This window comes from Podarcis gaigeae (assembly GCF_964106915.1).
Source record: "Podarcis gaigeae genome assembly, chromosome: 6".
Taxonomy (NCBI): Eukaryota; Metazoa; Chordata; class Lepidosauria; order Squamata; family Lacertidae; genus Podarcis; species Podarcis gaigeae.
Genome location: NC_139682.1, coordinates 62499173 through 62525154, shown reverse-complemented (window position 1 = coordinate 62525154; position 25982 = coordinate 62499173). Strand labels below are relative to the sequence as shown.

At 40.6% G+C, this 25982-nt stretch overlaps 1 protein-coding gene and 1 long non-coding RNA gene across 4 annotated transcripts in view; one reads left to right on the top strand and one right to left on the bottom strand.

Annotated features, from left to right (window-relative positions):
* Positions 1-25311, bottom strand: IL23R (interleukin 23 receptor). Of its 2 annotated transcripts, XM_083742992.1 has the most exons (15): positions 25033-25286; positions 23540-23656; positions 23366-23434; positions 21855-21978; positions 19497-19660; positions 17736-17875; positions 16085-16244; positions 11651-11733; positions 10872-11088; positions 8478-8666; positions 7766-7849; positions 4393-4455; positions 3265-3361; positions 2515-2605; positions 1-1517 (listed from the first exon to the last, which is right to left on the bottom strand). In XM_083742992.1, exons 1-15 carry the CDS (start codon positions 25103-25105, stop codon positions 894-896), a joined length of 2295 nt encoding a protein of 764 aa, XP_083599118.1. In that variant the 5' UTR covers positions 25106-25286; the 3' UTR covers positions 1-893. The 2 variants fall into 2 exon arrangements, with proteins under 2 accessions (XP_083599118.1, XP_083599117.1); XM_083742991.1 differs by having other exon boundaries at positions 23366-23656; positions 25033-25311.
* The window catches only part of LOC310846495, a 33440-nt gene that overhangs the window by 325 nt on the left and 7133 nt on the right, over positions 1-25982 (top strand). Inside the window, exons 2-5 of one of the 2 annotated variants that reach the window (XR_014565342.1) lie at positions 676-987; positions 11576-11686; positions 13752-13831; positions 15777-15897. This is a non-coding gene — a long non-coding RNA (uncharacterized lncRNA). The remainder of the gene's footprint in view (positions 1-675; positions 988-11575; positions 11687-13751; positions 13832-15776; positions 15898-25982) is intronic. The other variant, XR_014565341.1, reaches the window with a different exon arrangement.

The following is a 25982-nucleotide window of genomic DNA, read 5'->3' as shown; positions in this document are numbered from 1 at the left end:
AAACACACCCACATTTTAATAGCAAAAAAAAGCATTTAAAACATTATTTTAAAAAACAGTTACAATTTAAAACATTATTTCATCCATTATTTCATGGAGCCACCAAATGCCTGGGGAAAGAGGAATGTTTTTCAAATTCCTCTGGAAAGTTAATGACGATGGAAGCAGAAACACCTCACTAGAGAAGGAATTCCACAAACAGGGAACCATCATTGAAAAGGCCCTGTCATGGGTCAGCGCCAACTGGGCAACTGTAGAATAACAGGCGCTTGCAGCTGGAAAGGAATAGACCCCTCTTAGAAACATTTTTGATCATGTTTGATAAACTGGGGGCGGGGAGCCTCATAATTAGATTCTTCCCCTTCTGGGTGGCATTGGAAACTGATACAACTATAGAGATAAGATGTCAGGTATGGTGGAATTGTAACCAAATAAAAATTTCTCCATGTCTTGATTTGGGTCACACTTATCTTGCTGTTCATCATAATTGTGAATAATTTTTCCTTCAGCAAGACTATAGGGATTTTGAGATATCTTTGCCTTTACCTGGCTTTGGCTCACTTGGGTTATCTGTAGTTACTTGCTGTGCAGTTGCTTGGCTGGAAACGCTGCAGTTGCAGCTGATGCAGTTGATAACCACGATAGACTCATATGATGAAATATTTTGCCTTTTAGAAGAGGATTCACAAGATGGCATTCTGGTCTCATCTCAAGATAAGAAAGTGGCATGAGAAATTAATGCTATGGTTGCAACTGCAGCTGTTTTGCTTTGTTTTTTAAATTGGACGAGAACTGAGAATGTTGAGGATACTTTGAGTTATTCTACTTGAAAATGCAGAACAAGGTTGTTTGTCATGGTTGCAGAAATCTTACATTCAGTCCTAATAAGAAAGTCACTTTGCAACGTTTTGAGGAAAGTAAGACATTATGTCGGAAGAATCTTCATTCACAGCATTTAAGCAAGAGAGAAGTTCATCTGGTATTAAGGTCTGTTCTTGAATATCTTCATCTGAAAGTAGGGGCTTCCATTGGTTTTCTGTTGGTGTATGTGGCTCTTCATCTGTTGAGCAGACCATGTTGCTCTGTCCACTTTTACTGTTGTTCAAAACAAGACTGATTTTATCAAATAAAAATGTATTTTCATTGGTACCAACAATAGGCCATGTGGTAGCCATGGGACTTGGGAAATCTTTTATTAAACTACTCACAGGCAAAGCTGGGATGTTTGGTTGTTTATCTGGGCTTTGAAAAGGTATTTCATAAGTACTGTCTTGTAAGACTGCTGGGCTGGAAATCTGAGGTTTGTAGCCATTTTCCTCCGTTGTGTCCGAATTGCCAACAAACAGTATGTCTTCTGGAATGTTAACATTATCCAGAACTGCTTCTCTAGTTTCCTCTTTATGATCTACAACCTTATACTCCTTGTGTACCAGTGTCTCCTCCACTTCAGTTATGACAGCATCCTCATGATCGATGAACAACCTAGTGGAATTGTGTGTTATGCCACCATTTTCCCCCTAAGAAACAATTACAGAAAAAATTAATAAAATGTAGGTGGGGGGAGGCAGCAAACAGCTATTCAGTTTCAATATCTAGTCTAGAGCAATTAATACAGAAATAACACATTATAATAAAATAAATTGAGGGATCTGTAAAACTGATAGAAAACCTGAATAAAAAGATAACTACATAAATGTTAAAATAAGGTTTGCATATGTCAATACAGGCAAAATCTTCGCAATGCAACTTGAACCAATCTATCTAAAGTTAAGTTGTGATTAACTTTATAGTTCCATTCTTTCCTCTCATGTGATGGGAATCTCCTGAGGGTGAATGCCTGGCTAGTTCGGTAGATAAGGTCTTATCCTAAGTCAGACTTGTCCATAATCTAGCCCACTATTGTCCACTCTTAACTGACAGCAGCTCTTCAGGATTACAGAGTTAAGGCTACTATATGGGCAGGAATAGGCTACTATATGGGCAGGAATTTATTTGTTGCTTTTCTTTACTTGTTGTTTGATACTGAACTATTTCCCCTTTTTGCTTTTAAGTCAGCAGTTAACAGAGTTGGTCCATTTTAATTACTGTAAGCCTTTGTTTATGCATAGAAAGAGAAGAGAGTATTCACACGTCAAAAGATTACTTTTTGTGATTTAAAGTTAAGGTTACACTTGAATGTAAGAATAGCTATGGAACTAAGTTGAACAATGAGCGATGAATGCTGATAATAGTAGATCAAGTCATAAGCAATTTGGATCTCCTAATCTGGCAATTTTATGTTGCACTTGTAGCAAGGGGAAGGAGTGCAAAGTCCTGATCACGCCATGTAGAAGCAAGAGCCAAAGAGGCCCTCAACATATTATGAATGTATTGGTCATAAAATAAAGCATACAGGGCTATTGTTGTTTTTAAAGTCATGCAAACATTTCTTCCTACAAATGCAAGGTGCCACCTTGCTTCACTCTAGTTTCTTTAGACACATTAAATAAATAGAATGTTGACTTGTGGAGTTACCTGAAGTGATTTGATCACACTGCTGTTCTGCATTCTAGGATAATCTTCAAAAAGCCATTTCGGTGTTATCGACCAAAATGCTGTTTTAACCCTTTTTTTAAAAAAAGCACAACACATGAATTGCATTTTGGAATAACTGATCATGGTTCAAATTCATTACTGTATTGGAAATGCTTATGTAGTTAAGATATGGTTGAGAGCAGAATTATATGTAATGGTTGCAGTTCCTTGACTTCAAATGCAGTTACCAAGAAACACAAGTGAAATGCGGTCTGGAATGATTTTGGTGCTAGAATGGCAAGCGACTAGGAGGAGTGCTGAACCCTTTCTTTGTTCTTCCAGAGCCCCTTCCCAGATCACTCCTCCACCCCCAGCACATTTCTCGTTGAGAGAAAAATAACTCTGATGAGGAGAATGGAGAAAATCTTTTGTCGAATATGTCATAGAATCTTTCACTTGCCCACCACTTCTATGCATAAAGTTACCTCACATCCTGCTTTTAAGTTGTTTTACACTTGAATACACAGCTTTGCCATCAGTTTCAGCCTAACTGCAGTCAGATACTACAACTAAGGACCAATCTTTCACCAGCCCTAAATAACTTTACAAATCAACTACAAAACCATCACCCTTGCCCTGCTTTAATAAGGGAAAATATGCATGCAAACAGGCACTGCACACACATTTTCCAAGGCTGAAAAGTTTGCTTGAAGGCTAAGGAGAAAAGTGGGGAAAACTTCACTCTTGTACCTCGTAATGTTTGTAGCAATCAAACTCAAAATAATTATAAATAAGAAGAACATTCCAAAGCCAGTTCCCCACAGAACACCACCATCATCACCATCACCTTAAAGAGAGAGAGAGAGAAAAACAATCAGCACTTTGATTTTACACCCTATGTGTATTCAGAATTAGCTCAGGGTACACCTCACTTGCTGAATAAAAACAATTCATCATAACTTTATGATGCTTGACCAATTGCTTGTGAAGTTCAGATGTATATCATCTCAGTGCTTTGTTCCTGCTTTTGCTGAACCTGCATCTTAGAAATGTGGCCTGTATAGACAACCATGTGCCTCTACTCATAGCTGTTCACATGATGCCATATCAACCACTGAATGGCTGATGCACAGAGGAGGGCTTTTCAAATTGTCAAGGTTTCTTATAATGTATTTCAGTACAAGGTACCACTGAAACTGGCTGGAAGCCGTATGCTTATTATGAATCATTGGTTTGACCATGCTTGACAAATTCAATAGAACTCATGAATATGATGGCAACGGCACTTGCTACTCAAGATACACATTGTTAGCCTTTCTTATCTTTAGCAGAGTGATAAAGATGCTTAACTAGAGAATTGTGTTTCCTTGGCAAACTAGATAGTAGCATAATTGGATCCACATTTGACAAATCAAGTCTTGAGTAAATTCTGAGAGGTCTCATGCCAGTTTGATGGAATGTGAGATACTGTATGGAGCAAGATAGCAATTGGTGATAGCAGGTTATGTTTCCTGAAGAGCAAGCACGCCAGCTCACCCCTGTTGTTTTATGTACACCAAATCTCCTCCGTATGCCTTTAGCCACTTGACTGACAATTTTAAAAATCAACCATTAAAAGTTCATATGAGTATTTTCATATTGCATATTCAACCCAGGATGTCTCTGGATTGAGAATAATTTGAGTTACCTCTTTTATGTGTGAAAACACCCTGAACTTTCATTTCCCTATAATCACGTCAGTGAATGCTGCACTCAGTTCCCACCTCTTTGAGATGTTATCACTGGCTGGTGTAAAAAAACAACAACCAAAAAACCCTCCCAAATCTGGTAACACAGAAAACCTCTCTTCTGGAAACCTGACACAGAGACATTTCCTACCGTTGGTAACCGCAAACATATTTCCTGGACCATTATATGTGTCTTGAGTTTTCCCCGGCAATGCTATTCAGAGAACGGGAGAAAGAAAAGCAAAAAAGGAGAATGACTTCCACTGTGGTACAACAGCAAGTGTAGCGAATAGTTTGTTCCCTTGTATTGCGATTAGTTTACCAAAAGCACTTTTTCCAAGGGGTGAAACCCTTCAGTGCTTTCATTTAAACTGCAATTTGTATTTACTGGTTGTTGGATGAATACTCTCAAAGTTGCAGTTGGTGAAAATATGTCGCTCCTGTGAACAAGGAACATAGGTAACTTCCATAAAGGGAGGAATTCGTCTAGTTCACCCAACACAATATTTGCCTACACCACTGTGAGAAGCTCTGACCCCTCCACGTGCTATTGGACTACAACTCCCATGATCTCTACAACTCCCCATGATTTCCCAATTCTACCTGGAGAGGCTGAGGATTGAACCTAGGACTTCTCACATGCAAAGCATGTGTGTCATCACGGAGTTATGCTCTCCTTGAGGGACTGTATCTCTCCTAAAACTCAGCCTTAGGATCCAGCCAACATATCTTTTGTAGTGTAGTGGGGGGGGTATTGTCTACATTAATTCAGCAGTTGTGTCAGTTTGGGGTTTCTTCGTGCCCCACTGGCCTCCAGGTTTGAGGAGGTCCAGGGTAAAGCATCCTCGTCTAGTGTCCCCCTTCTTAGTCAGTACTAGGCTTACTTGGCTGTAGTGCTAAACAGCTGCATCAAGCTATCCTTTCCATTTCCCGCAATGCCCCTGAGTGATGCCAGGTTGAGGTCATTCTGCGAAATTGAAAAGGTGGCTTAATCCAAATGCTTTGCATTGCTCAAAGTGCTCTGCCAGCATTGGGGGGGGGGGCAGAGGAGGAGATGTAAGGGCACTGAAACCTTAGCAGCTGCCTAAGGATACCAGGTGCCGACAGTGGCCCTGCCAAAAAGAGTCTTTGTTGGTAGCCATCCTGGTAGGGATCTGTAATTGAATTAAATGAAATTACATGAACCAGTGTCAACTCTGGTGTAGAAAGTATTATTATTTATCTATTTTGATAGAGTGCTTGTCCATTCCAGACAATACAATTGGATTTCCTAAGCTTATTAATGTTTTAAAAACAACGAAAATGTTACTCATCTTCTTCTGATAAAATGTTTTATTGATAGGCATACTTTAACCAGTTTAGCTAACTAAATCAATTGCAACTTAACTGATTAATCAACGAAGATTTCTGTAGTTGGATGACATGTCTAGTAAACCCACCCACACCTGCCAAAAACTCTGCAATAGCTGGCAATGGAAACTGCATGTGTATGTCTCTGGATCACTGTCATTTTATTTAGGGGTGTTAAGTTTACATTCCTTTGATTTAGGGACTTAATAGCAGCTGGTTTAGCTTTACCATGAAGCAATGTGCAGCAGTTCTTCAGAAAGCTCATCCCAGAGGGTGTATTTTCTTTGTAGCATTAGAAAAATAAGAGAGCTCCAGTTCAAAAAAGGGAAAGTGTCATTTTGACTTTTGCTTTTTCTAGCGAAAATATTACTAGCACCAGCAGCAAATAGTAGAATGATTAGATATTCACCATCACCAATCTAAAAGAATGCATTAGTTCTCTTTATAGCTCCACATTTCGGCAGGGGTGAATGGGCCAAAATGTCATTTGTGATTGAAATACGGAGTGGGCAGTGTGCTCCATTATGTTTAAAAATGGAGATTTTGCTCAAACAACAGAACTGTATGGAGGTAACAGCAGTAGCCCTAAAATAGTTACTGTACATATTATAATTTTTCATTAAACACTGCCGCCTTGTGGTCTTTGGAGCCACAGCAAATTCTAACAAGAAAATGTGATATGATGTGGCAGTAAAAGGAAATTATTAGAATAACTGGGATGTTGCCGCTATTAACCCTGTGGTGTAATTTCTAAATTTAATTAGCGTTTTAGAGAAGCAATCTCAGGAACATGTTTTCTGCAAGGGTTTTAGTATGTATGAAATATTCATCATTTTTGGCTGGAGTTACGGATTTGCCAAGGAACCCATGCAATTCCTCCATCTTCGTGTTCAGAAAACTTCCAGCTGTTGGTTTTCTGCCTGCTACATTGAGATTACCCCTAAAGAGAGGGTTCCTTCAGACACTCCTGGGTGTTATGATCAGCAGAGGGGGCCCTCTTGGTAGTTCCACCACCCTCAGAAGTTTGGGTTGTGGTGGCCCAGGAGAGTGCATTTTCTGTGGCAGCCCCTAAGTTGTGGAATTCCCTCACTGTAGAGATGTATCTGGCTTCCTCACAATACAGCTTTCACTAAATGCTGAAAACGCACCTCTTTACCCTTTGTCCTTTCAGGGCCACCCTGTTCTAGTGATTGTAATCTGCCTTAACTGTTTTTAATTTTCAGCTGTTTTAAACTGTCCTGGGACCTATTGATGAAGGGCAGATAATAAATTTAATAATATTAAACCCATCTGGCTGGGTTTCCCCGGTGACTCTCTGAGGCTTCCAGCACATTTAAAAAACATAATAAAATTATTATTACTAATATTATTGACACAGGGGTTGGATCTGTATGTAAGAGCACAGTAATACACCTTGGTAGACAGAAGGGTCCCCTGATTCAGCAGTTAAAGCCTGTGTATTACTTTGAATGGAATCCAGTAATACTTTACATAATTGTGGTACAGTATCTACCTTAATCTGCTTAATCAAGGCTGGGCATAAAAGTCATTCCAGCAAACTTATTACTTTTCATTGTCCTTGGCAAATTCGCCTTAATTCCTATCAAGGCATTATTATTCATGGTGTAGAAATGCTTTGGTTAGCTAACAGACTTATACTGCATCTCTGATGGAAGAACTTTAAAATTATCAAAGGATGTAATACAACTAAAGGCAAGTTAACAGAAATGAGCAAGAATGTCTGATTTAGTATGTTTCTTCTAATTATGTGAAAGTCATGCTTATCTTTAGTTTTTTCCTGTACGTATGCAGGTGAATCAGGGTCAGTTGCTGCTCTCTCTGACATATATACACACAGTGGACATGAAAGATTAGTATGGCTCTCACATCTTCTACAGAGCAATATGGGTACATACAGCAAACAAATGTGTGTGCTGTACATTATTTATGTAACATGTCCGCATCCACACCTTTTAAGAAGAGGTTTGATTTCAGTTAATGCCCCGAAACTATCTTATTCCAGTTTGAATAAGATAATTACCATATACACATCAACACATTGAAAAATATTTTTAGTCAGGGAGATATGACCATACCATAGAGGAAGTTTAGCTCAAACACAGTACACTATGAAATAGTGCCAGTCCCCTTACAATGGCCCCAATGGTACTTACTCGGGATGGAACAGGCCTGGCTGGTGCCATCTTGATACACAGCATACACTGAAATGTTGAAGTTATGCCCCATTCTGACATTTTCTGTAAGGATGAGGTTTTATTCATTTATTTTAATCATGAAAATAAGTTCTACTGTATACTTTTTAAAAAAGGAATCATGAGTAAAACTTCTGAAATAAGAACCAATGAATTCTAATCCCACGATTTTGTTCTGACTTCTTGGGGAAGGGTGGGGGAGCAGACAGTCATTTTAGAATGTTTTATCACATTTGTATCCCTTTCTCCACATAAGCAGCTCAGGTGGCTCTATGTGGGTTTCTTATATTTTGTTCCCACAGTAGCTCTGTTTGTCCATGTTGATTTTGGTAGTCTTTGCTAAGTTTGCTTGTAGGTTTGGTATGTTTGTTGTCTTTTGGTGACCAAGGGTGAGGAAAACAGATTTCACTAAAAGTGATTCTTCATGTTTGCAAAATCTACTCCTGGGGTAGCAAACCTGCTATCCTCCAGATGTTGTTGGACAACAGCTTCCATCATCCTTGAGTATAAGCTACCTTGTCTGGGACTGATGGGAGTTGTAGTCTGAGAGCATCTGCAGGGCACCATGTTGACTGTTCCTGAGCGGCTCAATTATTCCGGGTCTAAGAAGCTATGCATGTCATCAGCCCAACATATCATGAAGGCCACTAAAAAGAGTTGGCTTGTATTTTACCTTTGATATATGTTGTTGTGTTTTGGATGGGGACTTTTTTCCACACAAGTCCATGTCTGAAATCTGCAGACGTCCATTCCACTATGTACCACAAAACTACTTTTCCAATGGGTTGGGGAGGTTTCCATACAAGAAAAATCCCTTTCTGTTCATCGCGGTTCATTTGCATGTTGGTAGGTGGTGGGAAATCTACAGGGAAAAGCGGCAGGGATGACTTGACTGTTGTCTAAAATCTAGCCAAATATTTGAAATAGTTTTGCAATAGGAAGAAGGTGCCCTTGAAATAAGTGAAGGGTGTATTGATGGGGAGCATACAGTGGAGTGCAGCTTCTTCATCTCCATCAGGCACACTGGAAATCAACCAAGTGAGGATATAGACATTTTCTTTAAGCTAAGTGCATACACTAGAAAGATCAATGTCAATAAGGATCAAGGAAATTGTATAACTGGAGGGAAAGAACCCAGAGAAACATTTTTCCGCTGCCGCCTCCTCCTGCAAGCTCCCTGTCAGCTATACTCATCCACCAATGGGCAAAAGAGGGCCTGGGACCCTTGCCTGTGATGTCACCCAAGTATGACCACATTCCTCTCCCCAAATTCTGATCTGCTGTTCCTGCAGCAGCAAGATAAGGCAAATGCCTTCATATACACACATGCATTCCAGGGAAGCTCATCAAAGTGATGGACATTTTGCAAGTATAATATATTTACCACTTGCTGCAGTTGCTGAATGATTAATAATAATAATAATAATAATAATAATAATACCTTTATTGTCAATGTACAACCCGTGTACAATGAAATTAACCGAGCCTCCCTCCCCCCCCACACAAATACTCAATCTCATTGCACTCTGTGTGCTTGTTGCACAACACACCAACCCCGAAAGTCAGTTGCACTATATTATTTTCTGTTCAGCAGCCTAACAGCCTACAGATAGAAACTGTTTTTTAGCCTGTTGGTACGACTGATTATACTTCTATATCTCCTGCTGGAGGGTAGAAAATTAAAGAGGTGCTGGCTGGGGTGTGAATCGTCCTTGAGAATCAGCCCAGAGAGTAAACTTGGGCACCTGTGTTAAGCACCTGTGTTCTCAACATTTCTAGGCCGCTCTACAACCCAAGTGGATGGTGGTAAAGAGCTTTAATTTTGATAAGGTCCTCTTCTAGCATCACATAGTTAACTGGAATAAAATTTCTGTTGCTCCTCAGGGATTGTTGTACTGAGCTGGATTCTCTAGGAATCATCAGTTCCTAAGGAAACAGAACAGCCAGAAGCATCCTGTGAAGCTAGAAAGGAGAAGCTTGTCCCAAACCAGGACAGAACTGTGGAATTGCAATACTAGCTTTCTCTCTCATGTTGAGAGAGCGGAAATGACAAAAATATTGTCATGATTATTCTACAGGTTCCATCTAGGAGTGCAATCCCGTGTCCATCTATGTAGGTGTCAACCCCTCTGGCATTAATGGGACTGCAAAGGTGTATTTCTTAGATTGTCATTCACCTAGGGTGACCAGATGGAAAAGAGAACAAGGATCCTGCATCTTTTGTACAGAAGAGAGAATTTCAGCAAGTGTAGCTTGTCATACAGCAGAGGCAGATTGAGGGCAACATGACTGGTTCACTTTGCACTGGTTGTCAAGCAGAGAGAACACCCATAAGCACTTGCCCAGTCATGGGAGGGCTCTGACAGCTTTCTAGGGTCCTAGAGTCCTCTGTTCTCCTTTCCAAAGCCTAGTTAGTGCTTGCCCAGTTTGGGGAGGAGGTGGGAGGGCTGTAGGACCCTGCCTCACACCTCATTCCCAAAGCCGAGCATGGCGTGAGGGCTGGGGAGAGGCACCAACATTTGGCCTAGCTCAGGGCGCCATAGTACCAAAGTCCACCCCTACCTATAGCTGTATCTGCTGAAATCCCCTCTTTTGCACAGCACACCAGGACTCAAGTCCTCTTTTGCATCTGTATATTCTTTATGAATTCCAACCCATTTAAAACTTGATAACAGTCATTCCCATAATGTCCTCAGTTGTTGTTTTTAATAGTCATGATGGCTAAGACATAATTTTAAAATGGAATTTGATATTTTTAGATGTCAGCTTTTTGCTTTATCTTTCATACTTTTGCTGAAATGGAATACTTATCTGGTTTGGCATCTCCAAAACTGGAATTGTAGTAATGGATGAAAGTAGTCCTGATTGTGTGTTAATACATTATGATTCCAAAGGGAGCAAACTAGAAGTAAAATTAATTATACAGTTGGCAGGGGGGGAGGGTGGGGGGGGTCTGAATGTTGGGAAATCATAGGGTCAGTTTCTTCTCTGACACAATTTAACAATGCATTATCCATTTCTCAAAAGTTTTTAAGTACAGTACTGTACTGTACTGCTTTTATCTTACCATGGAAACTATGGGGAGGTTGGTTCACTGTAATATTCGCAGGTTTGGAACTTCCTTTTGAATTATGTGCTGTCACATGGAGAGTGGTAACTGCTGGGGGAACCAAAACCTGGCATTTTGTTTCTGTCGTTTTACATAAATCCACAATTTCTCCTTGGTTTTCATAGAACACCCTGTAGCCCAAAATTCTTCCTCTGCTCTCCTTAGGAAAAAATGGCTGGGATGTGGGAAGGAAGAGAAAGCAAGATAATTGCCTTTAGAAAGCTGCATTGTGGGGGGTTTTTTTTTGGGGGGGGGTTCATGCAGTTTCACATGCACAGCAGCTAAGGGGAAAATGTGATGAAACCTGCATTTCCTTAGCTGCTTGCCAACCACTGCAACAGAAGCCGCTGCAAAGAAGAGCCTCACTGTTTGCAGTCACCAGGAGTGTGGGAAAGCAGCCAGGGAAGGGTTGCTTAACTCTTTCCCTGCTGTTTCACCTCTGCAATTGCCCCCTCCCCAGCAGTTTCCCCCTTATTTAAATAAATTCTTAGAATCAAGTAGGAAAGTGGCATTTCTAATGTTTCCTGTATGCAGTTATGTATTTTTCCTAGCCTTTAGAGTGATGTTATTGAGTCAAAATACAACCCCATGGCAGATTCTTCCCAGTATTGGCCCCAACTGAAGAAACTGCCTTATATTTTTAATACCTTTCTGAATTCTAGACCTTGTGAAAATAAGACCACCCTGGACTCCCTTAACCTGCAATGTGTGCAGTCTGGAAAGGAGGAAAATATCACCTTGATTAAGATGACCACCTCTTGGCTACCATTCGGGTAAGTTGGCCCCAGAAACCTCCAAACATCGAGTATAGAAGAAGGTTCTGCAGATAAACAAAATGCAAAAAAATAAATAAATCTGAATATGAGGGGTTTTTTGCCCACTGACTTTCAATTTAAATCATGATAAAAAGTCTGGCTTGGTCTGTTACTTGTTGTTTTGGTCTTGCATATATATAAAAGAGCAAAAGCATCTATTGCAAAATCCTAACTGTGAACATTTGTAGCTAATGAGGTGTTTTCTGTGTGTATGGTGATCTACAGCAGCGTGGGAAATAAAGACTAGAGGTTGCCACTAGACCATCCTATTTGGCAGAAAAGCGCAGGCTCTGCTAAGAAAAGAAAAATCAAATAGTACAGAGCTAAAAACATAAAAAGGGACACGGGTAGCACTGTCGGTTAAACCACAGAGCCTAGGATTTGCCGATCAGAAGGTCGGTGGTTTGAATCCCCACGACGGGGTGAGCTCCCGTTGCTCGGTCCCTGATCCTGCCAACCTAGCAGTTCGAAAGCACGTCATATAAAAGAGCACCTTCCGGAGGGAAGGTAAACGGCGTTTCCGTGTGGTGCTCTGGTTCGCCAGAAGCAGCTCAGTCATGCTGGCCACATGATCCGGAAGCTGTACGCTGGCTCCCTCGGCCAATAAAGCAAGATGAGCGTGCAACCCCAGAGTCAGCCATGGTCAGGGGTCCCTTTACCTTTAAAAACATAAGAACTAACAAGAAAGAAAATTTAAATACATTAGAATCAGCTCTTATTGCTGCCACTAGTAGGTGCAAATGTGTTCTTTATTTTTTCTATCTCTATCCACATCTATATGTGGATTTATTAGAATCAGGTATGGGGAAGGAGTGATGGTCTATTTTGTTACTAAAGAAATCTCACTAAAGACTGCCCCCCCAAAATCTGCAATTTAAGGGCATTTCAGTCACATGTGAAAGACCTGTCTCAAGGTAATATACCAGCCATAGGCCACTTTTTGTGAAAGTTCCCTTGTCTGAGCTGACAATGACTTGTAAGGTGCTTAGCCCATAAACAGGTGTGTACCTGGAGGTGGGTACAGCTGACAAGGTTGGCCCTTGCCAAGGGTGTAGGGACAGGGTGTATGTGCAAAAGTTGCACATCTCCACTCAGGCTTGAAGTGGCTAGCAGCTTGCCTGCCTTCCCGCATGCTCCCAGGGCCACTCCTTTGCTGCCCTGGGCAATCAACATGTCCTTGCCAAGGGCGCAAGGGAGCCTAGTTGTGCCTCTGCCCATAACCCAGTCTATGTGTCTGCTTCCAATGGGGCATTATCAGGCTCTTATCCAGAATTCAGGATTACTAGTGGTCTCTACTGCTAGGCCACATTATGGTATTTTCCAAGAATACAGCTTTGTTTCTTAGTGAGTTAGGCTTTTGAACTCCTCACTTCCTCAGGCCAGGCTGACCCTAACCATTAGGCATAGTGAGGCAGCCACCTGAGGCAGTCAATTTTTAGGTGTTCTGAAAGAGCAGGATATTGCTCGTTATTAAATTTATTATGACTGTGCCAGGTAGGAAGAGAGGCATGTGAGATCATTTGCCTCATCTACTAGAATAACAAGACCACCATTAGATAAAACACACCTTGACACTAATTGTTGGTCACCTTCAGAAAGTCCCCAAAGCCAGCTAAGTTATTCCGGTGCCTGAGGCAGAAAATTCCTCAAGCACCTCTCCCACCTACCAGGCAGTAAAAAAATAAAATGAAAATCCACTGCTGCCTTTTCATGGCACACAAAACCAGCTGCAATGAGGTAGTCTCACTCTGCCTACTTAATGATGCAACTGAGCTTCAGGTAGCAAAGCATCTTGGGTCAGCCCCGATTCAGGCAACAATATGGTGGCTAATTGATTATTTGACAAAACAACAAGTAATTGCTAGTTGACAGACTATGATCACAAGTTTTGGCTGAAACAGAAATAGGTTGTGCTGAATTCCAATAATTTTAACAGCTAACAAATTCAAGAGGTGCAGCTTTTCTCTAGGGGAGTGAGGAGAATGGCTTTAGTTGATGCATGCCTCCCTGCCATGTATTAAAGGTGCAGCAAGAGGTAGTAAAAAGGGGAGGCTTATTCCTGAAAGCCAGCCATTTCCCCCTCAAAAATGGATGAAGTGCTTGGTAAGTTCTTTGTACTATTCATTTGTTTTGCCAGCAGGGGTCACTACTACTATTTCTACTAAAACAGCTTACAGTGGTACCTCGGGTTAAGTACTTAATTCGTTCCGGAGGTCCGTTCTTAACCTGAAACTGTTCTTAACCTGAAGCACCACTTTAGCTAATGGGGCCTCCTGCTGCGGCCGCACCGCCGGAGCACAATTTCTGTTCTCATCCTGAAGCAAAGTTCTTAACCCGAGGTACTATTTCTGGGTTAGCAGAGTCTGTAACCTGAAGCGTATGTAACCTGAAGCGTATGTAACCCGAGGTACCACTGTATTGTGATAAAGGCTCCTAGAGGCCTAAGAGCAGGGGTCAGCAAACTTTTTCAGCAGGGGGCTGGTCCACTGTCCCTCAGACCTTGTGGGGGACCAGACTATATTTTTTGGGGGGGAAATGAACGAATTCCTATGCCCCCCAAATAACCCAGAGATGCATTTTAAATAAAAGCACACATTCTACTCATGTAAAAACACGCTGATTCCCGGACCGTCCGTGGGCCGGATTCAGAAGGTGATTGGGCCGGATCCGGCCCCCGGGCCTTAGTTTGCCTTCCCATGCCTAAGAGCACTGCAGCGGCACATTAGGCAAATGAGGCTGTGTGGCTCAGAGTTTCACCTTCTTTTGTCAGCCATCCTTGGTTGTGGCCTTCCCCTGCCCTCTGAGGCTGCCACTGTTGCTGCAGGTGGAGGCAAAGCCAAGCCTAGTGCTGCTGCCCACCCTGCGACTCTCATGCCCCTTAAAGGGAGCCTGCTTAGAGCAATTTAGGCCTGACCTAGTAGATTTGTTTAACTTCTTTCTTTATAGCCTGCTTAGCTTAAGATGCTGTAAAACACACACACAAAATTGGGTAGTCAGCTTTGATAGAAAGAGTGGAGTCCAATTGACAGATGTTGTACACATTGTGTGTGTACTTACTCATTAATAAATATCTGTACTTCTGAATTACTGTGTTGAATACGGAGCTTCATATAGAAGATAGCACACACATCACTATGGGAAGTTTGTTTGCCTGCCTTGCTGGCCTCACAGCCCCCTTAGGATGAGCAGATTTCAGGCTTGCAAAATCTACTTTTGTTTCTTTTCACAAAAGATGAGAACCCTAACATCTGCCAGTGGTCAGTGCAAAAAAGACATAGAACTAAACAGTTCTGGATGTAGGAATTTGTTTTAAGTACCAGAACTAAGCTCATAGTCCATCCACACACAAAATCCACTTCTGGTTACATAAGGCTACTTGCCTTATGAGGAACAATTTAGGGAAACTGAGTATGTTTAGCCTGGTAAAGAGGAGAGTGAGAGGAGATATGATAGTCATCTTCAAATATCTAGGGCCGTCACATGGAAGATGGAGCAAGCTTGGTTTCTCCTGCTCCAGAGGGTAGGAGCCAAACCAATGGCTTCAAGTTACAAGAAAAGAGATTGACTAAACATCAGGACAATAAAACTTTTTGACAATAAAAACAGTTTGGCAGTGGAACTGATGCCCATGATAGGTGGTGGACTCTCCTTTCTTGGTGGTTTTTGAGCGGACATTGGATGGCCATCGGTCATGGATACTTTAATTGAAACTCCTGTGTTGCAGGGGGTTGGATGAGATAACTCTCAGGGTCCCTTCTGACTCTACAATTCTATGATTCTCTATAATGTCTAAGGCAGCCTTCCCATTCCTAATGCCTCACTGAACTCAACGGGACTTACTTCTTAGTGAAGATGCATAGGATTGTGCTGGAATTTACTTTTATTTGCATATAGAACTTCAAAGGAGGGGAAAAGGTTGTTGCTGACTCCTCTGCTGTAGAGACAGGATAGGCACAATCATTTCACTTTTCAATTTATGAATGAATTTCCAGCTCACACTGTATTGTGCAACTGAAACTGAAATAGGGTATATACTCTCTCTCATCAGGGGATTTTTCCATGGACTTTTAAGATTCATAATACCACAATGAGGTAATATTTGCTACCAAAGTGATACAATCTGTAGAAGACAACACAGGAAATAAGAGCACAACCAAAGATATAATCAGGTATTCCAGTTCCTGAGCTGATTAAGGTACAGCTTCCTTTGCACACTTGGTGCTGAAAATGTGCTCAGAATGTTATGCTTGGTTGGCTTGTTGCAACTTAAATCCCTTGAAGCATTCCTGTTACAATCCTCTCTGTACAGCTGAAAAAGGACTTGGAGGTCAGGGAAGAGAGAACAGTGAAACTCACCTGCCTCAGGAGTCATATGCACTGCAGATTCACTCCATTTGCTCCAAAAGCTTTGGGCATGAGTTAGTTTGCATCTAACTTGAAACTCATACTCCATGTATGCATCTAAATTGTACTCAGTTTGATGTTCCCTTTTAAAGTCAGCATCCCATTTTCTAACCTAAAATGGAAAAGCGACAGGACAATTATGTATTGTTCTATCCACTGTCTAGATCAGAGATTACAAAATCACCGCCATAAAAAAAAAGTTCTGGTGTGTCAAGAGAAAAAAATGTTTTCAAAGCATTTGCTCTTGTGAGCCCAAAGTCATGGATCTCTGTATATTTATAAAGGTGAGGTGTATCTTCAGTTTCTTTTTGTTTGTTTTTTGTTGACCATCCTTCTTCAATTTCAGTTCAGAAAGGTAGTGTTCCTCTGGGAGACACTGGTCTGGATTAACCTACCTTATAGCATGAGGACTGTTCAGACCACTCACAATTAAATATAAGTAAAATTGTACCAAAGAAATCTCTCTTCTATTTCAGTGGATAGGATACCACTATTAGAGTGAATTATGCTGGGTGTAGTCTGATTCACTCAGTTACTTTACATGAGGTAGAAGAGAGATACCTACAACTTAAATTGTTAGTATGGATTGTATGCTCATGATAACAAGCTCAAATAATTGTGTGTCCCTTTCTGTATTGCTATTCCTAGTATAAACAACAACATAGTACTTTCAAGTGTTCAAAGTGCTTCACAAGCAATATAAAATTACACCTGTAAGCCAAATCACTCTTATCCCCCATGTAGCAGATGAGGGGACTTAGGTTGAAGAGTGGCTTGCCTAAGGCTACCTTGTGAGCTCATGGCACAAGGTCAGATTCAAACTAGGATTGTCTGATTATGTTCATCCTTTTAGCAACTATGCTCGGTCTTTTAGCCACTATACCAACATCTGTAGTCCCAGATGTTTGTGCACTAAAACTCCCATCATCCCTGGCCACTGGTCATGCTGGCTAGGAATGAAGGGAGCTGTAGTGCAATAGTATCTAGGGACCTAACATCTGGGAAGGCTGCTCTATACTATCCCAGGTAGCATGTTTTCTTCATGTAGGTACAAAATATTATGTGTGAACTTTTTATATATACTAATATATCCCCCCCCCCCCCGTATACATACAGGAGAGTTGGCCCTGTATACATATAGTTGTGTATCCATAAGTCAGTGACAGCAATCCTTACACTAATAATAAACATCCAAAGACAGTGTACTACAGATGGGCTCTAAGTCCTTGTTGGATGCAAGTTTATTTCATAAAATAGAGGTGAGAAAACTTTTTCCTACTGACAGCCACACTCCATCAGGGTAAACTGTCAGGGACACATACTATTTGTCTATAAAAAGGGTAAAATAAGAAATAAAAAAATCAGTTTCACCAAAACGCAGAAGGTATATGAATATATGCAACATACGCATCCTAGGAGCAGGGAACATTTCACATCAATGTCTTTGTAAAACTCTTGTATTTGTAAGACTCTGCCTAGGAAGCTATTGAAATCTTACTACTATATAAAGTTGTGTGTGGAAGGTTTAGCACCAAAATCAATGAAAAGAGGCAGCCAAACCACTGCTTATGGTACATACAAAACCCAGAATGGGTTGCCTCACATGCCAAGTTTCGCCTGTCTTCTCCTTGTATCGTTCTTCACAATAAGTCTCATTGATTGCAGTTTGCTTTTCCCAATGTATTGTAGTCTTAAATAATGGAGAGTCTACAATCTGGATAATAATGGGTGTAGCTGGTACCACTAAAAGAGATAAAAAAATGTTAATTCCAGTCTCTACTGATGAAACTACTACTACTACTACTACTACTACTACTACTACTACTACTATATTGCCTTTCATTTCAAGAATTAAAACCAAGGTCATCTGCAAACAAGGTCAGGGAGCAACTGGAGGAAAGGCAAAAAGAGTACATTTCAGAAGGCCAGTTTAACCTACTCAGAGGAATTATGTCCTAGTGGCTAACTGGGATGTATGGAACAGCCTTTACCAAAGGTGTCATGGACTTTGAAAACACTTGAACTCAGAACGCAAGGGAGAAACGTGCTAAGAGGAAGGCACGCTTGGCAAATCTACACCGTGATCAACTTCCACCCGGGAACCAATGTCCCCACTGTGGAAGGATGTGTGGATCCACAGTCACTTACGTAGTCATTGTTAAAACCGTGTTTATGGAAGACAATCTTACTCAGCTACGAGTGATCGCCGAAGAAGAAGATATTGCTCTATGTGTAGTTGATTCTAGCTGTTTTTTACCTCAAGCATTTAAGTATTGGACCACAAGCCAAGATCACTGTCTGCCACAAGCATAGAACAGGTGCAGCACAGAATCCAGCTAGCAAGCCAAATAGCTCTGGATGAATTAAGTGGGACAACTAACTTCTAAACATTCCCAGTATGAATTCTGAAGGCCAGGTCCTGGTTTAATCTGTTTCAACTCAGCAGTGAGTGAAACAATCCCCTAGTGCTATTCTGATCCCCAATAGGATAAACAGCAGATTAAGAAATTAGGGTGGTTGGGTTTGGAATTGCGGAAGGTGTGTGCTGCACAAAACCCAATGTAACTTCAGGCTATATGCAATTCTGTTTCCTGTACTTCCTCTTTTATAGTATGCGTAGCTGCTATCTGAGCACACTCCTAATGTAGACAAGGCATCAATCACGCAGTCTCCAGTAGTTGTGCAAAGCACTATAGCCATAAAACTACTGCCTCTTTCAAATTATAGCAACGACATGTTGAAACCTGCACCCACAAGAAGGAAGAGGCACTCATGGAAGAACCTCTTCAGCTCTCAGGACAGAAGAATCCACAGAGCAAAGATTGGACCTAAGATCATGCCTATAAATATACACCAAGTATCTGTGCACCATTAGAAGTATCACTACTTAGAAGTATCACTCAGGTGCTGAGGGCCTCTGTGAAAACAAGAGGTTTGCAGAATAAACTTAGTTTACAGAATAAACTAAGGAGACAAATCTCAACAAAAATAGTCCAGTGGGTACTCAGCAGGCTCAATAGCTGCAGAATGTTGACAGATGGTGAGGGGAAGAGGGGAAATTTGGGGTTGTGCAGACTTGTCTGCTGTAGGTGGGCATGGCTGGCTACTAATATTCCTATTAGGAGGCATTAATAGGTTGGAGCATCTTGTAGGTGGTAATTATTATTATTATTATTATTATTATTATTATTATTATTATTATTATTATTATTTTATTTACACCCTTCCCATCTGGCTGGATTTCCCCAGCCACTCTATTCTCAAATCTTCCACCATGACCTTAATCTTATAAATTTAGTCATATACTAGACTAAAAACAAAACCAGCTTTTAAAAAATAAGATTTAGAAATTACTGCACACTACCTAGATCATCAAGGTCAACATACAGTTCTTCTGAGCAGTTCGTCCCTAAGTGGTTTTCAGCGTAGACCCCAACATAAAATGTTTTGTTTTTCCACATTTGACTCAGAGGGATGGTACCTGAAGCATTGTTTGCCGGAAATGTTTTATTTTCTTCTCCCTGAAAACTATAAAGATCAAACAGTCAAGAAGCATATTACTCTGCTGTAACTGTAAACTAAAAATCTAAAGTAGCTGCTTTTGAAAAAGCAGATTACATTATACTTGATCTTAGCCCAAAGGCCTAAAAGCCTTGTTAACCATACTAAAATATTTAAAATATTTAAACATATAAAAGTAGATAAAAAAACAAAAAGCAACAAAATATTATTAATAAGAAGTAGGTATTGTTCTAACATTGTTTTAGAGGCATGTGGCCCGTTGCCTCTTCCTTTCTGTGATTAAACTGTGAGGCCAATGGCAACTTCGCCATGGATGCTGAAGTCACCCAGAATTACTGTCTGGGATCCACCAATACCATTCTCTCTTTTTTTTAAAATAATATTTATTGAACATTTTCAAATATAACAGAAAACAGAAAAGAAATAAAACATCCATTTTATAACCTTATTTTCATTAGCATCTTTCCAGGACTTCCCCACCCCACCCCCTCTTGTATTCCAATTCCTTCAAATAGATTCAGCAAGTTCTTACTCCAAATTTTAAACTTATTATAATTAACCCAATGTTAAGAATGTTTTTCCATCCCCTACAATCGACCCCGCTCCCTTCCACGAGTTCCCCTCTTTAATATGCAGAACAGATTAAAATAAAAGAAAATAGAAAAAAGAATAAAGTATAATTTAACACCCTTTGGATTCCAAATTTCCCTCCCCCCTTTCCCGGTTGCGTTCACCAATACCATTCTCAAGGTGACCTTAGCCAGGTTGGTCAGGGAGAATGTTGCGCAGCTGGGTGGACAGCATACCAACGAAATCCCTGTCTCTTAAAACGCAACTTCAGATGCTGCCCAAAGCAGAGATTTCCCAGTGAGGGAGAACAAATTGTGAACAGCAGCAAACCCACTTCCCTGGCCCTCTTGCCAAGGTTTGTGCTGCACCAAATATCCAGTGAGACAGAGCAGGGTAAGGTCTGCCCACCCATCTCTCCTACTCATATCTCAGTATCTACACCAGGTCATCACACTCATCCATAATTAGATGATGACTGACCTGCCATGTAGCATGCCATTTGGCCCAAAGCAAATTTATCCCCTGAATGAAGTGAGCAGAACAAGAGTTTTGTTGTTGTTTTTTTACTGTGTCTGGGTCATGCCTATTTGCTGCCATAATGTTTATATTTGCAAAAAAACAGTAATACAAAAACAGACTGGGAGAAGCTATTTTAAGAGAGTTTGGGGACTTTTGACACTCCACCCCACATCCTGGGTTTGAGCTGGAACCACCCTGGGCCATCGCATGTCGCAAATTATTTTTGAAACTCATGTTGAAAGTGCATTTTCATCGCAGACTGTGGACCTGCTATTCAAGTGTTATACAAGCTCCAACCATCCTTGGCTGCTTGAAACTAATTTCAGCCAAAGCACATGCTGCTAGACTGCAGATTGAAGCATGTTTGCCGCTTCTGCTGAGCGTGGAACTCTGATATAAGAGGTGAATCATGACTACCAGCAAAAGGACACCTCTGGTGACCTGCGCTCGCCCCCCGCCCCCACTCCCTGAAAATGTAAGTAGGACACCAGCTTTTTTTCAGTCATCAGCACTACACCACATGCACGATCGTCACTGGTTTGTGAGTTGTCTCTCACCACAGGTTTAGTCCACATAGTCAGACCACAATGTCAGTTGCAGCTTTGTCAGGTCTTAATCTTTGGTTGAACTCACAGTTAACCTAGTTTTAGGAGCAAGCTTGACATTACCTGCAAATTCTTCTCACATAGCTTCCCAACAATGTTTTGTATGTACTTTAAAAAAGAACAGGAAAAAAAGAACCGGACTTGGAAGGCTGCATTTTTAAGCAGTGGAGTGCTGATTTACTTAAGTGTTACTTAAGTGAGCTGCAAGCGTTCACCCCAGCAAATCTCTGCCTCTCTCCACAGTCACCCACCCAGTTCCAGGTGCATATTTACACTTGTAAATAATCATCTGAAGTTCTGTGGGGGTGGGCAAAATGATGCTGAGAAAAACATCAAGCACCCTCCTACCCATCGCTTTTCTGCTCAAAACTGCAGCCCGCTAAAGGCTACTTTCCATTAAAAAATATGCAAAACTGTTGAAATTCATCATAGAATCATAGAGCTGAAAGGGACCCTGAGGGTGATCTAGTCTGATTTGAGATAGATGCTTCAATCCACTTTCTTACCTTTTCAAATATAGGTTGTACCTAGTGCTTAGTTGTGTGTTCTTGCCTGGGTCCCAAGTGCATGTCATATTATCCGAATACTCATATACAACACAGGTTAAGTTGGCTGGCATGTCTGGTGAATCTACAAATTACAAAGCATGTAAGATTCTGTTGATTCAGAACACATAAAGGTAGTTAGTGGGTGGCTTATCATGTGACTAAATACTTTATCATGTCTTCTGTTACTCTAAATCACATCTTTTCCAAATACTTTTAAAAGAGCTATTTTCCTTAAGAAGAGATAGAACAATCTGAGCAGTTTGAAGTTGCAGTCTTGAGCACACTAATGTGAAAGTTACACTGAAGTGAATAGGGTTCACTTATAGGCATGTAGTTTAGGAGTGGGCTACCAGTCTAGCAAAGAATTTTAAAATGTTCTGCAACCACTATGCTATGCAATCCTTTATTATCTTGCAGTTCGTTGTTCTAAGGTCAAAGCTTGAAACAGCTTACAGGATAATGTCCTGTTTTAAATCCACCGCAGAAATGGCCAATACTGGCCATTTTTAAAAGCACTGTAAGATTAGGTTTTGCTCATCTTTTAAACCATCTTTATGCCCAAGCTGTGAAGTCTACTGGTCTGAAGTTAAAGCTCAGAGCTGTTCTTCTTTGGATCTGCCTTAACTTTTCAGTTAGTGGGCATCTCTCCTCCCAGTGGTTCAATATTATAAGCCAACTGAAGTATGTCCAAATATGCTACTGAGGCTAGTGATATACCGTAAACTATCAATGGAAAAGTGTTCACGGTAATAGTTGTTAATTTATACAACCAGTGGCATGTATTGAAATTGTTGTTGGCTGTAGTAATATATTATTCACTTGGAAACAAGACATTTCTATGCACGTTAATTTCAGAGTAAGCTCCACTGCATACAGTAGAAGTTACTTAATATAAATATACATGTTACTGAGTCAGTGAAACTTATATCAATGTGTTTGGCAGTGCGATCTTAATTTTTTTTACACACACACACACACACACACACTTTTTCATATGTAATAACAAAGCAGCGTGCAATATCAAAAATACCAAAAAATGTAAAATTATAAATAAAGCAGCTACTGCTGTTGAGTAACAAGTTTAGGCCTAAGTAAGTACTACTGTGTTCAGTGGGCTTGTTCCCTAGATATTATGAGTGTTTAGGATTGCAGCCTAAGATCAAAGCCCTTAGCTAATAATTTTTAAATAAAAAATGTAAAGCCCCACCAGCAAAATGTCATCCTCGCATATTTCCAACGGGGTAGCCTTGTTAGTCTTTTGCCAAAACACACAGCAAATTGTCTTGTGATGCCTTTAAATACTAGCAGTTTTAATATTGCATAAGATTTCGTAGACTATAGTTTACTTCATCAAATGCTTGCCTCAGTGGCTGATCATTTCAATCAATAACTCATTTTACTTCCCAAATTAACGGAAATGAATTACAAGCAGCAAAATTACCTACACAGCATACACATAAATTACTTACGGCCCACGCAAAATTCTGTTCCACATATCATTTGGTTTTTTTCTGGAGGACATACACTATAACAAATGACTGTGGAAAATGAAATGTTATAATTATGAAGCTGAAGTTGAACTGTAGTTTTGTTTATAACCAACACCAATCTGTCCTCGACCTCCCTTTGATTGAGACGCATACGTTTTTTAGCATTCTGGCAGACATCTTTATCGGAATGGCAGTTTATAGTAATATTCTGGCCCATTGGAATCGTTGAAGCTGGTTCTGTCCACACCTTCCCAGGACAATGTATAGTATCTGAGGGGGAGAAATAAATTAATTGCCATAAATATCTTAGCAACTGTTTTTTAAAAAAACATACGCAACCTAATCAGGTACCCACTATCTGGCCAAAATATTTCAGTGGTACTCCTATAAACCCAAAATCTAATAAAATCTTGAAAAGATAGAGCAACAAGCACAATCTGAAATGTTTGACAAGAAGTCCTCAGGTATCGAGGGACTTAGGGACAAGTTCCATACTTTTGTTAGAAAATAAACAAATTCATATTTGAGTTTTATTAGAACACTTGAGTGGATACCATGCGGTCCTGGTGATTTTTGAGTTTTCATTTTGCCAGTAAGGCCTAGAACTTTGTCTCTTATCACCACTATTTGCTTCAGTTCCTCAGACTCCATTCCTGCCATTTATCTTCTACCATGAAGAAATTTGCAAATCATTGGTTTAGCTTCTCTACAATCTCCTTATCTTCTTTTAGCACACCTTGAGCTCCCTGGTCACCCAAAGGTCCAACCACCTTCCTCGCCAGTCTCCTACTGCTCATATATTTTATTTTATTTTTGTCTTAATGGTTTTAATGATAAAGCACTGAGGAATCTATTTAGAGGCATAAACTAATTCTCTTTTGACTGAGGAAAAAGATAACCTTTTAAATGATTTTTATCAAAAAGGAAATGGCAGTTTGAGCTGAATCGCTGAAAATACAAATACTATTTTAAAAATAAGATTAGAGCCCTTCATGACTGCTGACAAATGTATTTTTGGGAATGATATGAGTAGGAGATGGAAAGCACATCCTACAACCATGTTTCTACACATTTTCAGCAGTATCTAACTGAGAACGACATTAACATATCTTTAATCTCTAACCATTGATTTACACTTCTTCTGAGTGTGGGTCCCATGTGTTTGAAGACAACATTTACTCTTCATAGAGCTCTATAAGGAAATCCCTGATTTGTATTGCAATCCAAAGCATGTTCACTCAGAAGTAAATCTCACTCAGTTTAATGAGGCTTATTCCCATGTAAGTGTGCAGAGGATCGCTGCCTTCACCCCCACCTTGTATTTCAGTTCCATGTGTTCCCCTAAGATCTAGTCCTTCCTTTTGGCCCTCATGGGTTGATGGCCCAATTCTCAAGCATCTTTGTTGAGTACATCTACTAGTAACAAGGAGAATATAGGTACTCAACAAATGTTTGGTAATCTATCATGTTCCCTGTTTACCAGGACTGCCATACACCCGGATTTTCCTGGACTCTACTGGGATTTCAAAGGCAGAATTGATGCCTGGGTGGGATTTCTGAAATGGGGCGCTTTGTCCTGGATCTTAGGCAAATCAATTGGAAAATCATTTGGGGTGTCCTGGTTTTTACTTTTTGAAATATGGCACCCCTACTGTTTACATGAAGGTTCTCCAGGTCAGCCTTCAGTTGTCTGTTGAGTGACCCTAATGCTGAAATCATCCCTAAGATGGATACAAAAATATTTTCCTTCCTCTCTCCTAACACTGGAACCCAAGGATATCCAATGAACTGAATGTGGAATGATTCAGGACAGAAGAACAAAGTACTTCCTCACACAGCACATAGTTAAACTATGGCATGGCTACTATCCACAATGGCTATGTGCTGCCTCCACTGTCGGGGCAGTGTGCCTCTGAATACCAGTTGCAGGTGGGCAGAGGAACGTAGCAGTGATGTCCTGCTTGTGGGCTACCCATAGGTAGATCTGGCTGGCCACTGTGAGAGCAGCATGCTGGACTAGAAGGGTCATTGGCCTAATCTGGTAGCTCTCGTGTTCTTACAGTATGTGTCAAGTCCTCGGAAATCTTTTCATCCATAGGATGTGGGAATTCAAAATTAGAACTCTAGGCAGTGAAGGAATGATAGGTACAGAAATGCATAGCTTGATGGGTTAACCCTCTGTGTACCTGTATTCATCCTTCCATCAAAGAATCAAGCTAAGCAGCAACTAGGGTAAGTGTACGCATTATGTCCTTATATCACATTTGAACCACATTCTTTCCTTCAAATAATTCTGGGCACTATCGTTTGCTAAGGTTTACTGGGAATTGGAATTCTGTGGGGCATGGGAGAAGTACAGTGCCCATGATTCATTGAGGAAAAGAATGTGTTTCGAATGTGCTTTACAGGTATAGTTTGTACACAACTCTGTTTCCAGAAGCAGCTGCACAGAAAGATTGCCAGTTATGACAAGCCCAACCAGTCTCAAAGCCACTTCCCCACTTCTTCCTGGAGCAATGTTTCACTTTTAAAACAACAACAACACAACAATTCAAATTGGCCAAGAAAGAAAAACCAGATACACATATTTTTAAGG

Excerpts from the sequence above, each read along its gene's own strand:
- IL23R (XM_083742991.1), bottom strand. The coding sequence starts at position 25,105 with ATGATTTCAGCATTAGGGTCACTCAACAGACAACTGAAGGCTGACCTG. Across the intron at positions 19,661-21,854 it reads TACAACCTATATTTGAAAAG|TTTTCAGGGAGAAGAAAATA; the intron begins GTAAGAAAGTGG and ends TGATCTTTATAG. Across the intron at positions 8,667-10,871 it reads ACCTCCCCATAGTTTCCATG|ATTTCCCACCACCTACCAAC; the intron begins GTAAGATAAAAG and ends TTTTCCCTGTAG.